Source organism: Chiloscyllium punctatum, chromosome 36, assembly GCF_047496795.1.
Source record: "Chiloscyllium punctatum isolate Juve2018m chromosome 36, sChiPun1.3, whole genome shotgun sequence".
NCBI lineage: Eukaryota > Metazoa > Chordata > Chondrichthyes > Orectolobiformes > Hemiscylliidae > Chiloscyllium > Chiloscyllium punctatum.
The window spans coordinates 43,735,626-43,754,242 of NC_092774.1; the positions used below are offsets into that span (position 1 = coordinate 43,735,626).

General features: G+C 40.5%; 1 gene segment (V, D, J or C); it reads left to right on the plus strand.

Moving 5' to 3' along the window:
- Positions 1-16,638, plus strand: part of LOC140460454 (Ig heavy chain C region-like) — a 32,145-nt gene extending 15,507 nt beyond the window's left edge. The window contains 5 exon segments of the C gene segment in view: positions 42-338; positions 419-736; positions 3,690-4,010; positions 4,811-5,131; positions 14,308-16,638. Coding sequence covers positions 42-338; positions 419-736; positions 3,690-4,010; positions 4,811-5,131; positions 14,308-14,324 — 1,274 coding nt within the window.
- Positions 16,639-18,617: the final 1,979 nt, after the last annotated feature.

Sequence of the window (18,617 nt, forward strand, 5' to 3'; positions counted from 1 at the left end):
AACAGGGACCAGAATCTGAATCTCTGATTTCTCTCTCACAGAGATAACTGTATTATTGAGGGATCCATTGGTTGAAGAAATCTGGATCAATAAAAGCGCCATTCTGGTTTGCGAAGTGCTTTCTACAGTTTCCAGTGGGGTAGTTATCTCTTGGATGGTGGATGGAAAGGTGCGGAATGAAGACGTTCAAATTGAAGCAGCGAACATAAACCAATATGTGACAATCAGCCGCTTGACTAGCACCGTGGACGAGTGGCAGAGTGGGGTGGAATACACATGTTCCGCAAAACAGGATCAATCATCACCTGCAATATCAAAACGAACAAGAATGGCAAGAGGTTGGTGACAAGAAATATGCATTTGTACATGTCATTTTAGTAACGAGGAAATACTAAAATTGTATGTAATTCTATTACAGTCAAATCAATGAAGCCATATATCCGCCTCCTGCCTCCATCACCAGAAGAAATTAAGAACAGCAGCACTGCTACGCTCACATGTTTGCTAAGAGGGTTCTATCCTGACAAAATACGCGTTTCCTGGGAGAAAGACGGAGCTTCTGTCAACGTGAACATCACCAATTTCCCCACTGCTCTGGAACAGGACCTGACCTACAGCACACGGAGCCTCCTCATTTTACCTGCAGCGGAATGGAAGAGCGGCGCAAAATACACCTGTACTGCCTCGCATCCACCTTCACAGTCCACTGTGAAAAGGGAAATCAGGAGCCCGAAAGGTAAGGACAGTGTTCTAGCAAACATTTTCAACATTAACACATTGTACTGAATATCGACAGAACATGAAATCTTAACCAAACATTCTAAGGTTCCAGTAATTTTAAAATGCACAAGATCTCTTGGAATGAAACAACTTTAGCACACTGCACATGGCTATGAGGTGAACAGGAGAAGCAATAACATCCAACAGGCACATGGTCTCAAGTAGTGTGAAGACTGCTGATCTGAAAAAATGGAAGGAACTTCTTGTGGCGCATTGCCCTCTTGTGGCATCCTGGACCAAGATGCCAGTGTTTACTTGCCACCTCCTCCAGAGTTGTGTGTTGAGTTATCTGAACAGGTTGACGAGAAAAATAGGTTAACTCAAGACTTATATTAAGAGAAAGGGCTTAACCACAAGATTAATGCTTGAAGGCGTGTTGTCTTTTGAGAACAATGAAATTTGTTGAGAGGATGTTTGTGTCGAAATGATTTTGTGTTTTGCTTGCTTCGGTCACTGCTTCATGCTCCTCCTTTGATACCAGCTCGAGCGGTTGCTGACAGTCAACTGAAAGGTACTTAGAAATGCAAACATTTCTCGACGAGTAGAACTGATGCACATGAATTAACTTGTGCATTTGAAGGATTATATTGTTCAGCCCTCCGACCATGGAGGTCACATGGAGGATAGTGACAAAGGATGTTGTAGGTTACCAAGGGACAGAGGTAAGAGATAACTACCCCACTGGAAACTGTAAGATGGATTGAGGGTGCCAAGTGGAGTTTAATGCGGAAAGGTGTGAGGTGGTTCACTATGGAAAGAGATAATGAGTCAAGAGTACAGGGGCTAATGATAAGATCTTTGGTGGTGCAGATGAGCAGAGGGATCTCAATGTCCATGTGCAGAGATCCTTCGAAGTTGCCATCCATGTTGATGGAGTTATTAAGAAGGCATGCGCTGTTTTGGTTTTGATTGGTAGAGGGATTGAGTTTCGGAACCATGAGTGCATATTGCCTCTGTGAAAAACTCTGGTGCGGCCACACTTGGAGTATTGCGTCCAGTTCTAGTCACCACATGATAGGAAGGATTTGGAAGTTTTGGAAAGGGTTCAAAGGAGATTTGCTAGGATGCTGCCCGATCCAGAGGCAAGTTCTTATGAGGAAATGCTGGTGGACTTGAGAATGTTTTCGTCAGAGTGAAGAAGTTTGGGATGTGACTTCATTGAAATATATAAGATAACCAGAGGCTTAGATAGGGTGGACAATGAGAGCCTTTGTCTTTGAATGGCAATGGATAGCACGCAGGGATGTAGCTTTAAATTAAATGTGATAGATATGGACAGAGGTCTGAGATAGTTCCTTCACTCACAGTGTAGTAGGGGCATGGAACGCACTGCCTGCTGCAGGACTTGACTCGCAAACTTGAAGGGCATCGACATGGTCAGTGGATATGGATATGGACGAGAATGGCAGAGGGTAGGTTAGATTAGCTTCAGAGTAGTGTTACAGGTCGGGGAAGCATCGAGGGCCGAAGGTCTCGTACTGCGTTGTAATGTTACATGTTCCATGTTCGAGATGATTAATTTCATTCTGATCAGTTTTTTTTTCACAATTCCATTCCCGCCTCTATCACTTAATTGTATTAGCTGAAAGGTTTTGAAAAAGCAAGACTATTTGAATGGGACTGGTCATGGAACGTAAAATATGAACCACCTATTGAGGAAGAAATGGTAATAGAGCGCGACTGAACTCAGGTTGCGAATCGACAAATTCATGTTAACAGTCTGCTCGGTTGAACAGAGATGCAGTGGAAGAGACGAACTCAGGACAGCCAGAGGAAAAGCAAGTATTTTTCTTAAGAGTTTGGAAAGCGAGACAGTAATATTAATCACCAAGGGAGTAGGTTTTGCAATATTCTCCCGCCCAGACAACCTGACAGAGACAATAACATAACAGAGGAACTGCATAAGCTTTACAGTATGCGCACAAAATAAAATTATGCCGTTTGAACTGCAGAATAGACATGGAGCATCGTTCCTCACAAGTATTATTGAAACTTTCAGAGATAACCCGTTCTGTGAATTTTGTAACTGTACGAAAATTCAAGGTAACAATACAAGCAGAACATTCAAGAACCTTCTTTTCATTTGTACTTTACGTTATGCACAAAGAAGTAACTGTTATTGTACTAAAAGCAACCATTTTTCCTTTAGCAATCTAAAAGCATGCTTTCCCCTACGTTATGAATTCCTTTAAAGTTATCACGATTCTGAATAACTGTTAGTTTTGGCTATTCCCAACACCAGAGTTGAGAACTGAAAGACATGTGCTCGCAATATTTTAGATTTCCTCACTTAACACTCTTCAAAGAAGAGTAATATGAAAAACATCTGTTGAATGGGCCCTTGACTGGAACTGAATCATGCAGCAAGTACCTATTATTTTCAAATAAATGCCTGCCGAGGAAATAGGTAGCAAAGTCAGTTGAAAGGATGCAATCAATAAAAATGCAGTTTGATGCCACGTCAATTTCTCCATGAGTTTTTCTGACACAGAGCAAATAATGTTAGCTCATGAACAGGGGACACATATGATACGTGTTTGCTCGTCTGGGATTGGATTCCGATAAATGCAGTTCATGTGGCAGCAACTGTCTTCTGACACTGGTAACTGCAAGAGGTGAAAATGTGTAGCACTCGAGTGGAGACATTAGGCCTCAGTCTACCCAAGGCAGAGCAGTTTCCAAATTGTTCAAGGTTATATCGGAAATATGACTGCAGGCTTATCCATAATATTCAGAGTGAATGCAACCAATGCGAAAAGGAGGACACAGCATCTGATTAATTAAGCCTAAACGATCTCAGAAAACAGATAACAGATCACAGTAAGTAAAACTATTTCCAACTCTAGTCGTGTTTTGGAATTGATTTCGATATTGCAGCCTGAAAACATGCATTTTTTTTCTGATTCCAGGTGAATGCCGTCAGACAGATATTTCTGTCAATCTACTGAAACCTCCGTTCGAAGAGATTTGGACACAAAAGACAGCGACCATTGTGTGTGAAATCGTTTATAGCAACTTAGAAAACATCAAAGTTTTCTGGCAGGTGAATGGGGCTGAAAGAACAAAAGGAGTCAAGACAGAAAATCCTGATTGGAACGGAAGTAAATTCACCATTGTGAGCAAACTTAAAGTCATTGCGTCAGAGTGGGACAGCGGTGCCGAATATGTTTGCTTGGTGGAAGACAGTGAATTACCAACACCACAGAAAGCTTCTCTCAAGAAAAAAATTGGTAAGTCGGATAGTATTGCAATAACAACAAAATTGAATTGATTTCGGAAGTCTGAAATGACAAAAAAAAATGTTTCGAAGAAACAGAACAGGAGTGGCAGAATCTGTGGAGAGAAAAATAGGGTAAACGTTTCCAGTCCAGTATGTATCTTCCTAAAAATATTAATTTATGATACTTTGATATAAGCCTGACTCATACACTAGTTCAATGTAAAAAAAAATCCTGCAAACCATTAATGCGTTACAGTAAATGGCCCCAAGTCAGCAGCAGCAAGTGGCTCACTGGTTTGCACTGCTGCCTCAGGGAACAGGTTCAATTCCAACTCGGTGTAGAGGGTTCCCATGTTCACGTGGGCTTCCAAAGCGGGCTCCAGTTCTCGTCGACAGTCCAAATATGTGCATGTTAGATGGAATGGCAATGGGGAATGTGCTTTTGTCGGGAGTGGGTCTTGGAGGGATGCCTTTTAGCGTATGGGTATGGACTTGTTGGGCCGAATGGCTTGTTAAAACGCTATGAGAAAATCATGGAAAGCCAATAGCCGTGGCTTCTTCTTTTCTGAAAATGAACGTGAAGAACTGTAAGTGGATTTGCACCACACGAACAGCAATCTTTGCAAAATGTATGATTGGCTCCAAGATTTAAACCAGCAAAGTAAGGGACATAAAATACTGCAGCATTCAGAAATATTTGCATAGTCTGAGAGATAGGAAATATTTTATAAACTATATGCATTACTAGCAATGAAATTCTAATGCAGATGTAAAATGGTCTCAGCTAAACAAACATCTCTCTCTTTGCAGACGACCAAATGCGTCCTCCTCAAGTTTACCTCCTGCAGCCATCGACAGACGAGATTGACGCTGAGAATTCAGCGACTCTGATGTGTCTCGTCACCAGCTTTTACCCAGCTGAGATCTACATTGGCTGGATGGCCAATGACACCCTTTTGGATACCGGGTACCGAACCCAAGTGGATAGCCAGGCGGGGAATGGTTCCAACTTCGTGACCAGCAGGTTGAGAGTCACGGCGGCGGAATGGAACAATGACACCACTTACTCCTGCTTAGTGGGACACCCATCCCTCAGCCGGGAGTTAATCAGAAGTACAAATAAATCTCATGGTAAACCGACAGCAGTCAATGTTTCAGTCGTACTAAGCGATGTTGTTAAAACCTGCACATAACTTGCAGTGATTGACTAACTGTTTTCCATAGATAGTTTAATGTTACTTTGGTAATAACTGTTTAAGTAACCGTTTAAGCATTTTCAATTCATTGCACGCATCAGTCACATTTAAGATCAGTGATCACTTTTGTAAAGAAAGAAAGTAGCCACTATTCCAAATTGCATCTGTCGGTAAAAGATAATTAAGCTTAGACTCTGAAATGCAAGGAAAGCCTTGTCTTGTAAGTCTGATCGTTCTGAAGATCACTTGAAACGTTCCACCGCGCTACTGCAGGAAAAAATAAACCGTGTTTAAGTCTGTATGTGGCTCCGATGATTGTAATAAATGCAGAATGGAAATACTTTGACTTACTTATTCTTGGTTTGCATGTATAGGACTTCCAGAAAGATGATTTTGACCTTGATTGAAATGTGTGTGATACCCACTTGTGAGACACCAGCACTGCAGCTTGTTTACACGTGCAGACCTTTAGAGCCACTCGGCTTCACTCTGAGTAAACCACACTTATCCTCACCATTTTTGGCTGCACCCCTCCACCATGCAGAGCCCATGGGGTATCACGTGGTTAAATAAAATGATTGAAGATATCATGGGGTCAACTTGTTCAGTATGCGAATCACTTCTCCAAATTGGCCTTACCTTCATGTAGCCAGTCTTGCCAAGTACTCTACGTCCAGTCGTGACGTCCAGTCATAGTCTGTCGTATTTGTGTTGCATTTTCACAAGGATCCATGCTTGAGCCCTCATCCAGAGCAGGCTGCACGCATTCCATCACAGATATCATGCGAGCAAGCTCAGACTCCACTTCGACACTGATATCACATAATTCTCTCTCACAACCGTCTATTTTTCCTATGTGTATGTCCAATACATCCTAAGACATGACATAACATCAAAAAGTGCAGAATCCAAAATCATTGTCCTCTGTTCTGTCGGCAACTCAGGTTCGTCACTCATTTTCATAATTCAGCTTTTGTCCATTTCCTGTGGTGACAGTTGTTTTCTTTTCTGACTAGAAATTCGACATAAATGGAATATCTAAGCCCATCAATCAACCCAACAGAAGACTGCCATATTTCTGGTTTGTCTGCTTTCACCAAAATCATATGATTCAAACTGACTGTTTCACCCATTCGTTGTCTGCTATATATCTTTCACTCTCTATAGTCTTACATTTACACAAAACTTAATTACCAGGCATATGAATTCGCAGAATTTCCCATTTACCCATCACTACTGAACTTTTCAACCATGTCTATTAATGCTTCCCTTGCAAAACGCTTCCTCACTTATCGAAATGATATTCAGTGAGTCAAATTCGTGTTTGGATACCGTTACATTCACTTATCCAGTCTTTCCATATATTCCATAAAACTTAGAACAATACAGTACAGAACAGGCCATTCGGCCCTCGATGTTGCACCGACCTATGGACTTTTCTCAGCTCGCCCCCCCCCTACACTATCCCAAAATCATCCATGAGCTTATCTAAGAATTGTTTAAATCTCCCTAATGTGGATGAGTTGACTATCTTAGCAGGTAGGGAATTCCAGGCCTTTACCACTCTCTGTGTAAAGAACTTGCCTCTGACATCAATCTTAAATCTATCACCCATTAATTTGTAGTTATAATACGGTTATAATTCTGATACATTATGACGAATTGCACTCGTACAGCGTCATTCCTGCATCAGTGCAAGAATCGCTGCTTCGAACGTCACCCATGTAGAATCTCCACACTAACCCTGACTATTAGCAGGCGAAATCAGAATTCACCTGGACAATTAAAGCATCCATTTGAAGTATTATATGCGGATGCAAATCCATATTCAATTAGCTGATCCCATCGTTGGTGTAATAGCATTATGTCATTTCCAACCTGTGCACCAAACAGACCATTTTCCATGTATCAGTAGGTCTCCCAGCATCTGCGGAGAGAAAGCATTATCATTTTGTTCAAGTGACCTTCATTAAAACCAACGAGGAAGGGTCACTCGAAACGAAACCTTAACTCTGAGTTTTCTCCACCGATGCTGTCAGTTGCATTGGTATATAAATAGGAAGGATTTAGAAGATATGTGTCAAGTGCTGGCAGGTGGGACGAGATTGGGTTGGGATATCTGGTTGGCATGGACGGGTTGGACCGAAGGGTCTGATTCCGTGCTGTACATCTCTATGACTCTATGACTGTATGTTGTGAGTCTTTCAAGCAATCTTTGCTTTAGTTTCTGATTTACAAGATCAACAGATTTCTTTTCCTTTTTTAATTTAAAGTGTCATGGCTGAAATATCGCACACAGTAAGCTGAAACCAATGCAGCAATCTGGGGAGTTGTTTGGTAGATTTGTGTCTGGTTTCAACTGCATCTACGATGCCTCTTTCCCCCCAAAAAACTACATTTTAACATGGGAGGAAACAATCTTTAGCAAAGCATTTGCAACATTCCGAATCTGCAAGGCACAAATTTCACATTGGCTGTTCTGATGCGATGTTTTTCGTGATGTTATGTGTTCTGATTAGTTTATGAGGGAGGAATGCAAAGGATTGTGGTTCTGAAATGTATACATGACCACGAAAGCCTACACCATTGATCAGGTGTAAGATAGCACGCTCAGGTAACCTGCTTTGATAAACATACATGTCTGAACAGCTGTTCATGAATGTGATGAAACTTTTTGACATTCAGTAGTTTTCGCAGTTTCATGACATGAGATACTTATTGTCAGTAGATTGCATCTCCACATGTGACACTCTGCTTTGCTTTTCGATGTGACATAATTCCATGTTGAAAGGCATATCTGTGCGTGGATAGATCTGTTCAACGTGATGTGACAACTGTTCGTGCTGGATTGGTGATTGGAGAGTTCATTTTCAATTGTCTGTTCTATGTATCCTTCCATGAGGCTGTCTCTGAGTGGGGAAATTTCGAAACAAGTTTTGCTTTTGATGAGTTTCCCCGTGGTAGGCAATTGCACAAAATACTGAGGCATGGGATTGAGTGTGCTTTCACGGTTTGGGTCAACAATTGGCTAGCTGAAAGAAGAAGGTGGTGTTTGATGGGAAATATTCTTCGTGGAGTTCAGTTACTAGTGGTGTACTGCAAGGATAGGTTTGGGATCCACTGCTGTTTGTCATTCTTATAAATAACTTAGATGCGGCATAGAAGGATGGCTTAGTAAATTTGTGGCTGACACTAAGGTTGGTAGACTTGTGGATGGTGCCGAAGGATCCTGTGGATAACAGAGAGACATAAATAGACTATAGAGCTGTGCTCAGATGCGACAAATGGAGCTTAATGCAGCAAGGTGTGACGTGATTGACTTTGGAAAGAATAGCAGGAATAAAGAGCACTGGGCTAATAGTAAGATTCTTGGTTGTGGAGAGGAACAGAGAGCTCTCAGTGTCCATGTACATCGATGCTTGAAAGTTGCCACCCAGGTTGATAGGGTTGTTATAAGGCATACAGTGTGTTAGCTTTATTTGTTAGAGGGATTGAGTTTCGGAGTCACACGGTCATGCTGTAGCTGTGCAAAACTCTGGTGTGGCCGCACTTGGAGTATTTTATACAGTTCTAGTCACTGCATTATAGGAAGGATGTGGAAGCTTTGGAAAGGATTCAAACGATATTAACTATGATTTTGCCCGGTATGGAAATAAGACCTTATGAGCAAAGTCTGACTGACTTGAGGCTGTTTTCATGAGAGAGAAGAAGGTTGGAGGTGACTTAATTGAGACATACAAGATAATCAGAGAGTTCGATTAGGTGGACAGTGAGATCGTTTTTCCTCGGATCGCAATGGCTCACTCGAGAGGTCATAGCTTTTAATTGCGGGATGATAGTTATAGGACAGATGTCTGAGGTAGTTGCTTTACTCAGAAAGTAATAGGCGATTGAACGCAGTGCCTGCAAGAATAGCAGACTCGCCAACTTAATGACACGAAAATTGTCATTGGCTCGGCATATGGGCGAGAATTGAATAATGTAGGTTAGATATACTTCAGATTGATTTCACAGGTCGGTGCTACATCGCTGGGCCTGTACTGCACTCTAATCTTCTCCGTTCTGTGTTCTTTGTGGTATCTGGTTCTTCAGTGGCTGTTTTGTTGTATATTAGAAATACCGTGATGTATACTGGTCCAGTTATTCTGTACTGGTGGGGGTGTCAATAACTAGAGCAGATTCCTCAGGTCATGTAATGGGGTATCTACCCATGTCGGAAATTTCGTTTGAGTTGAAGAATGATGCTGCTGCTAACATAGAATCTGTACATGTACAATCTTACGTAACATGATGACAATATTAACGGTGAAGCTTTTTATGTGGTATCTGTTCATGCTAAAAAAAACCTCATTTACTGAGGGTTCCATGACATTACGTGCTGGTTAGTTGTTGAAACGCGTAAGCCACCATTCTATATCAGCTGTGTGAAGCATACGTTTTGGATAGACAGAACTGAAATAAAGTTTTAGAACTGCCTTCTATCCACTTCTCAATTTTGCAGTAAATATCCATTGTGCCAAAATATCTGCTTGCCATCTTAACTCGTCATTTTCATTGTTCTCTCCTCAGTCACTCGATACCAACTCACCCAGCTCCACTGAAGTCTTGTTATCAATTGCATATGCGTAAATTAAACTGATTTGCTTTTGGGTTGCGATCGATGCCAGTTGCAGCTGTTGCTGAGAGCACACAGCAGGTCAGTTCATACCGAAATGGCATTGAGAGACTAAAACCCCAGACGTGAGCTTTGAATGCATTCTGTGAAACAGTATATTAAAGTACGAGACTTCTGTGATCGTGATTGTTTTGGATGAAATGTCCAACTGCCTGAATACATTATGAGCAGTAATTTCTTTGCATCAACTATACTGGTGTGAATTCAAGATTTCTTGATGACAGGCATTATATTGGCATTAATTAAGGTTTCATTAATTTGAAGAAAACATTGCGTCAGTCGAAATGGAATACATAAACTATCATTCTATTGTTGGACGATTGTTACAAGTGAAGTAGTGTAAGGAACAACATTTGTGGACTCGTTATTCCTAAGCTGTATCAATGATTATGAGGACACCATGCAAGATTTCCAGCATTGTCAGTGGCAATTAACTACGTGGTTCGTGATAAGAAAGCAAGGAGGATCCAAACTGATATGGACAGAGATCAGATGGATTATTTTGTAGATTAATTACAATTTTTTCCTCTTTGGCATAACGGCCCTCAATGAGGAGTATCTCTGAAAAGCCAGGAGAATGGGAAATGTTAATGCTAAAAGGGAATTGTGAGTCTGACTATATTAGTTATTGGAATCTAACAAATGCAAGAAAGAGATGGAATGCTAAGAGGGTTGGTGTAACGACAGCAATCGATAAAACGAAGGAGTCGAGCATTGCCTTGTGGAAGTGAAGCCGATGGCATGCCCTTGCCTGCATGAATAGGGCTGAGATGGGGTTCATCCACAGTGTCAAGGTTCTGGAAGTGATTACGACCAACAACCTGTCTGGTCTACCCATGTCGTCTCAATGTTCAAGGGAACAAAAGAGCATCTCTACTTCCTCAGGAGGCTGAAGGAAATTTGATATGTCAACAAGCACTCTTATCAATTTTCACAAATGCACCATAGACAGCCTTCTCTGTGCATACATCATAGTGTGATTTGGCAACAGCTTCTCCCATTACCACAAGAAACTACAAGAGTCATGAACACAGCCCCGTCCATAACATAACCCAGCCTTCCAGCCATAGAAGAGGTGTTGATTTTCCATTGTCTTGGGAAACCAACTAATTGAATCAAAGACTACTTTCACTGCTGCTACGTTTTCTTCCAGCCTCTTCTCTCAGACAGAAGACATAAAAGCTTGTGCACATGAGCAAACAGATTCAAGAATATCTTCTTCCCTGCTGCTATTAGATTCCTGAATGGAACTCTCAAATATTATATTTCATGTTGATCTCGCTGTGTTCCTCTTATCTGCAGCTGTAACGTTTTATGTTCGCTCTGTCCGAGGACCCTATATACTTTGTTTGATATGATCTGCCTGCACTGCACCTAGGTATGTGTCAATAATAATTCCAATCAAATCAAAGTTGTTAGAAAGCAATGAACAGCAACTATGTTTTAAGGAGTTCAATCGCACGTAAATTTAAACATGAATGCACATATTGCTTCAAATTTGTGGCATTGCTAAGATTGGACCGAGACATAGTGCAAAATCTATTACCTTCACTTAAGTTAGGATGCAATTTCCTTTCAAATGAATTCTGATGGACATCCAGATGACAAATTTGTGAGATTGTCGGACCGTCCCATGAAACGACTTTGAAGAGACTGCACTAATAGTCTGAGCTAATCGAATAATGAGAGATTGACCGAGCATGTGCATGACAGTGTACCGTTGGTGTTTGATGTTAACGACATTAGTGGCAATGTGGATGTATGGAAACATTACCCGAGGTAGGCAATCCAATACTATCTAGAATGGTGAATCAGTATCAAGGAGTGGAACGGTCTGCTCCATGCTTTCATATTCCTGTCATCTCAACAGCAGCAAGCTACAGAATCGAAGATAATTAAAGCAAAAAGGACAGTAGCAAATCAACGAGAGAATGAATAAAATGATGGAAAAGTTAAGGCATTCCTAAGTATTCTTTCATTGAGCTATTTCAGGGAAGAAGGGGAATAATGAAAGCATTGGGGCGAACAGGAGTGGCCATTGTAACTGTTTCTGACAGAATTCTTTGTCTTCACTAAGGAGGGAATTAATGCAAAGAGTGTAATTAAAAAAGGATTCCAGTAAAATTTTACTCTAAATAATAATGAGAATGAAAGTATTGTAGAGTCAAACCTCCTGGAAAGTGCATATATATTTCGTGGTAAAAGGAACCCAGTGAGGTAATAATAGATGCTCAAAGGATCATTTGACAGTTCTCACGAAATGTATGTGAGGTAGCAGACGATTATAATTGTAAGTCTACAACTATTCCAGCCTCGAAAATGTCTTGATGGTCGACCAGAAAGTTAAAGACCAGTTAGTCTGTACTCCATGGAGCGCAATTTACGATAACCAATTTTGAGAGGTTTCGGTGGAATGGTACGAAGAAAGAGATGGACTAATCATGGAAAGTCAGAATGAATTTGTGGAGAGAACATCGTGTGTTTTGAAGTTGAGCGATTTCTTTTGGTGCAATAGCATCAAGGGGACTCTTAGGGATAGCATTTCGGTAATGTCTAAATGGATATAGTGAGGCACTTGCCAAGTTCCAACGTAGAAGACTTGACAGAAAAATAAAGCCCATGAAATACAAGAGAATGCCAAGTTTGATTACAAAATTGTGTCACCGACAGGAAGCAATGTTTAACAATGGAGAATGTGTTCCTTTGTTTTTGACCATCTCCAGTGTTGTATGACACGACTTAGTGTTTTATCGCTCGGAATTGGAGGTGTACATTCATGATTTATAGTTTAATGGTAAAGTTTTGATTTGGATTTCGTTGATGATACAGAGGCAGTGGCGTCATTTACATTAATGATAATGGCTGTCAAATGCAGCTCTATATGACTGGTTCAGTTCTGCTGGTGAAATATGATAATTTGAATTCAGTCTGTAAGTGAGAATATATGAAGTGAAGAGGATGTCAGAAACTTTACAGCATACGTCCACCGGTCCATGATTGCTGAAGTACAGGTGCTGAAGTGATTTTTTAAAAAAAGGCATGTGTGAACCATTGAGATGTTTTCCTGCTTTTGATGGAATGTTGAACACAAAATATATTCAATGCTCGAACTCTGTGGTTTGTGTATTGAAGCAAATGCAGCAGTTTTGTGTCGAGTCCAAGTCACCACGTTCGTGGAAAGGCAAAATTGTTCAGGATAGAGGACACCATGTTATACAAGAGTGTTGTGAGAAATTTTAAATGGATGTACCATTGTTGTTTTCCTCCCAAGACAGGCGGCAGAGTTCTAACTACATTGAACAATACAAAATAATGAGGGGTTTATATAGTATGGGCAGCGACGTCATGGTATTATTGCGGGGAAATTCATTAATGTATTTTAGACAAGAAAAGTAATTTGTTTTACAGTCACATTCTGTAATTAGATCAAACTAACTGATCATCGTTTAACCAGAGGGTACCTCTTAGGACGACATGGGAAGTAAGGGAGAGAAAAGCATTGCCATCCGATGTTGAGGGCTGTCTGGGATTTGCTTCCTGGTTTGATGGTTGAGACAGAAATCCTCAAGTTATTTGGAAGCAGTTTGGATGTGAAACTGGGGTGGTGTGTCCTTCAGGTAATGCTGTATGGTTCTATAGTTCTGTGCAATTTCATTCATAACGTGATCGCTAAATTGATCTCTGCAAACCTGTCAATGGAACTTTATTAGTGGGAGCTGTTTTGAACTTAGAATGAATCATTTTGCTTCAAGGTATCAGTCAGTTGGAGAAATGTGCATTAATTACAGAAATTGAGCCATGATTTAAAACAGGAAAAAAAGGTGGTCAAATAATTGATTGTTTTTTTTTTAACGAGGAAACAAAGTTGAAATGCTGGCCTGAAATTGCAAGAGGAAGAGAATCAGTACTTTTCTACAATTGTCAAGTCACAGAATACATTTCGGAATTGAGAAAACATATATAGTGATCTGTACTGAACAGGCCACTGGTTAAATCTTTATATGAGAACTGGCGTTCTCTTACCCATTCCCAATCGTTGCCTATTTCATGTAATCTTTAATACCTATTTAGCATCTGATTCCAGTTAATGCCTACGAATATTCTGCACTGAGTGATGTCAAGTGTAATTATTTTAGATGGATTTTCTTTAATTGTTGTTGGTATCAAAAGGCAAGATATTAGTTGGTGGTCACCAGATGCTATTGTCATCCTCACTTTTTTCTCCGAACGTGAAAAGCGCAATTGTATGGGATATTAATACACTTTACAGATCCATAGATGCACAGAATCATAACAGCACAGAAAAGACTCTTTGCTCAATCGTTTCTGCTCCAACGTGAACTAAACGTGCACTAATTGCAATTTCCTGCACTTGTCCCATATCCTTGAATATTGTGATATTTGAAGTATATTTCCATTTCTTTAAACTTTGCAAGGTTTCCAGCCAACGTGAGAAGTTGTGGACAGTTAGGAACAAGGGAAACTTGAAGACCTTCTACAGGTATATCAGGAATGCAAGAATGACTGGAGTAAGATTAGGCCAATCAAAGATGGCTTTGGAAAGTTGTGTGTGGAATCTGAGGACATAACTGAAGCGCTTAATGAATACTTTTCGTCAGTTTTCACTTTGGAAAAGGGAAATGTTTGTGAGAAGGCAGAGATGCAGACTATAAGAATTGATGGGATTACCCTTGACAAAGTGGAGGTTTTCGAAATTTTGGAAGATCTGAAAATAGTTAAGACCCCTTGGCCAGGTGGGGTTTATCCTTGAATGCTCGGTGAAGCCAGTGAACAGGTTGCAGAGCCCATTGCTTCGATCATTATGTCACCATTCCTGACAAGAGTAGTGCCAGAAAACTGGATGATAACAAATGTTGTTCCCTTGTTTAAGAAGGAGAGTCGGGACAACCCAGATAATTATAGGCCAGTGAGCCTTACAGTGGGTTATAAGAGCTTTATGATCATCTGGAAAGGAATGATTTGATTAGGGATAGTCAACACGTTTTTGCGAAGTGTGGGTCGTGTCTCACTCACCTTATTGAGTTCTTCGAGAAGGTGACAAAGAAGGTGGATGAAGGTCAAGAGGTTGATGTGACGTATTTGGACTTCAGTAAGGCGTTTGATGGGATTCCACGTGGTAGTCTACTGTACAAACTATGGAGTTTCGGGATTGAAGGTGATTTAACGGTTTGGATCAGAAATCGGCTAGCTTAAAGAAAATAGAGGATGGTGTTCGATGGGAAATGTTCATCCTGGTTCTTGGTTATCAGTGGCATGCCGCAAGGGTCTGGTCTGGGGGCACTGCTGTTTGTCATTTTTATAAATGATCTGGATGTGGGCGTTAAAGGATGAGTTAGTAAATTTGTGGATGACACTAAGGTAGGCAGAGTTGTGGTTAGTGCCAAAGGATGCTGTGGGCTACAGAGGGACACAGTTAAGATGCAGAGCTGGGCTGAGAAGTGGGAAATGGACATTAATGTGGAAAAAGTGTGAGGTGGTTCACTTCAAAGAAGTAACGGGTACGCAGTGTACTGGGTTTGAGGTAAAATGTTTGGCAGTGTAGATGAACAGACCGATCTCGGTGACCAGGTGCATAAATCCCTGAAAAATGCCACCCAGTTTGATAGGGTTGTTAAGAAGGCATTTGGTGTATTCGCGTTTATTGGTAGGGGAATTGAGTTTCATAGCCACAAGATCATGCTTCAGTTGTCCAAGATACTGGTAAGGCCGCACCTGGAATATTGCATGCAGTTCTGGTCACCACACTATCAGAAGGACGTTGATGCTTTGGAAAGGGTTCAGAGGACATTTACTAGGATGTTGCCTGGCATAGAAATAAGGTCTTTTGAAGAAAGGCTGAGGGAACTGAGGCTGTTTCCGTGGGAGAGAAGAAAGTTGAGAGGTGTCTTAATCAAAATATATCAGATCATAACATGGTTAGACAGCAGTGAGAGCCTTTTTCCTCGGATGGTGATAGCTAACATGAGGGGACTGAGCTTATACCGAGGGCTGTTAGATTTAGAACAGATATTCGGGGTAGTTTCTTCACTCAGAGATTGCTAGAGGCGTGAAATAGACTGCCTGCAGTAGTAGACTCGCCCAAGTTAAGAGCATTTAAATGGGTCATGGGAATACGTAGAGATAATAATGGAATGGTGTAGGTTTGAAGGGCATCAGAGCATTTTCGCAGGTCGGTAAAGCATTGAAGCCCGAAGGGTCTGCACTGCGCTTTAACGTTCTATGTTCGATGTTCTATGTTCTATGTTACCTCGCCAATCTGTGCATTCCAAATTCTCTTGACGTGTTGAATGACACTCTGAACCTCATGCCCCTGTCGTGATTGACTCCTCAACCAAGGGGAGCAGGTGTTCTCTATTAAAACTTTCCATACCTCTCGTAATCGTATACACGTAAATCATTACCCCTTCTGTCTACTCTGTTTTGAAGAAAATGATCCAAACCTATCTAGGGTCATAGCATAGCTCATTTTCTCCGTCCCAGGCAATATCCTGGTGAACCTTCCCTCTCTCCCCTCTGATCCTATCACATCCTTCCTGCCATGACAAGATCAGAACTGGACATCGTACTCCAAACCTGGCCTGACTGAAGCTTCGTACAAGTCCAAAATTACTTCTTTATGCTCTATGGCACAACAGATGAAAACAAGTGTGCCCTAACACTACTTCACCTTGTTTCTTCTTCCAAAGCATATTATCTCGCACTTATCAGCGTTTATTATCACCTGTCTTAGGTCTCCAATCACCCAATAGGATTTTCACTATTTACTACTCTTCCAAATGTGGTATCTTCTGCAAGTTTGCTTCATATTCCTCCTCCTCCCACATTTTTATCTGAATGTTTTGTGTATCTAACGAACAATAAGGGTCCTGAAACTGCTCGGAGTGGTGTACCGTTTCACACAAGGCTCCAGTGATCCAAACAGTCTTCTATCATTGTCTTTGGGTTCTATTACAGAGCCAGTTTCTGATCTGGCGTGAACGTTTTTGCTCAGGTCCATGTGCTTTAACTGTCTCTAATAATGTGCAGAAAGAGGTCTTTCAAAAGCTTTGATGCAATCCATATATAAACTACATCATCTGATCTCCTGTTGTCCAAACATTTTATTGCATTTTCAAAAATTTTCAACAAATTTGTTAGACATGACATCCCTCTGAGAAAGTCATGTTTACTCTTCTCTGCCCTCTATTGCCTGTTCTCACAACTATATAGTCTACTCTGTCATGGAAGTTCCATGATAGAACATTAATTTCTTTACTGAAGTTTACTCAGTCTGACAAAGAATGTCTTAAATATCACACAATTGCCAGTGCCTTGATATTAGAGAAAATTTACCTGGATTATTTTTTGTCGCCGTGACTAATTTTTCAAAAAAATTTTTCCAGTAATTGCAGGTACTCCTGAAATAAAAGAGGACCCAGTAGACTATGACATCGAAGAAAATGAACAAGAACATTTCGATGGAGATGCCAACAGTTCATTATCCATTATGACGTTTGTCGTCCTGTTTATTCTCAGTACGCTGTACAGCACATTTGTAACTGTGCTTAAGGTAATAACACATTTTAATAGCTGTGTTACATTCGGCTTTCATAGATGAAATCATGCTAATCTGCACATAATAATGCAGAGCTATGACTCAAAAAATCATTAATCCTCTTCAAATTGATCTTGAGTGATTAACTGCCGTCTTGAATAAACGTCCTCATGGGATGATTGCATAGAGGAATGCAAGCACACATTTTTAAAAAATGCGGGATGTAGGAACCAAAATATGTCAGTCATTGAAATAATGCTTCACTCGTAGTGTCAGCTCATAAAAGGGTAGAAAACTTTTTTTTTAAAAAAACGGCAGTTCATACTTGGTGGTAATAAACTAGACACGGTGAAATATATTGAGACCCGAGAGTACAAAGGTAAAAAAAAAATCGAAAGAAGTTCAGCACAAATTGTTTGAAATAATTCTGCATCTCCATGAAAAAAATGAGGAAAATATTAGTTAATGAATCAGATTAACTAATTAGTTTAGTTTAGATTAGTTTAGTTCAGATTAATTAATGAATCAGATTAACTAGTGACAGATCAAAGTGAATTTATAGGAAAAGCATGAGAGGCGAAAATATTTGTAACACGCAGGATTCTTCCAGATCTTTACAGGATAGTTGCAGAAATATTTTAAAAAATATATCTTATAAAACCAGATTCTAGTCCACCAGTTGCATTTGGAACCAGGAGTTTTCAGAGCACTGCTCCTGTGAAGTGTGATTTTTAGCTTTATCCACCCCAGTCCAATACTAAATCCTCGACATCATGCAGAAAGATTGTTTGACTTGGTGGTGGATTAATACAGTCACAGAACGCACAAACGCAATTTCTGCAGAGTTGTGCCGATCGAACTATTCTACTCGCACATTCCAGCATTTGAGTTGTATGTTAGAATTCTTGAAGTGGTCATCAACGTAAAGATTTAAATATTAAAAAGTTCTTTTTCTCACTTCTACTACCCTCCGAGGCATTGCCTTGCAGATGCCCAGTACCGTCTGGCTGAACAAATACTTCATAAAGTTCATTCTGACACACCGACCCATCATTTTCCATTATGTTCCTTCCTTACTGAGCACCTAATTAAAGGAAACAATAGTTTCCCATCTACCCTGGCCATGCCACTTGTAGTCATGTACATCTAAATCACGTTCCCCCATCTGTTTTCTCTGTTGTAAAGAAAACA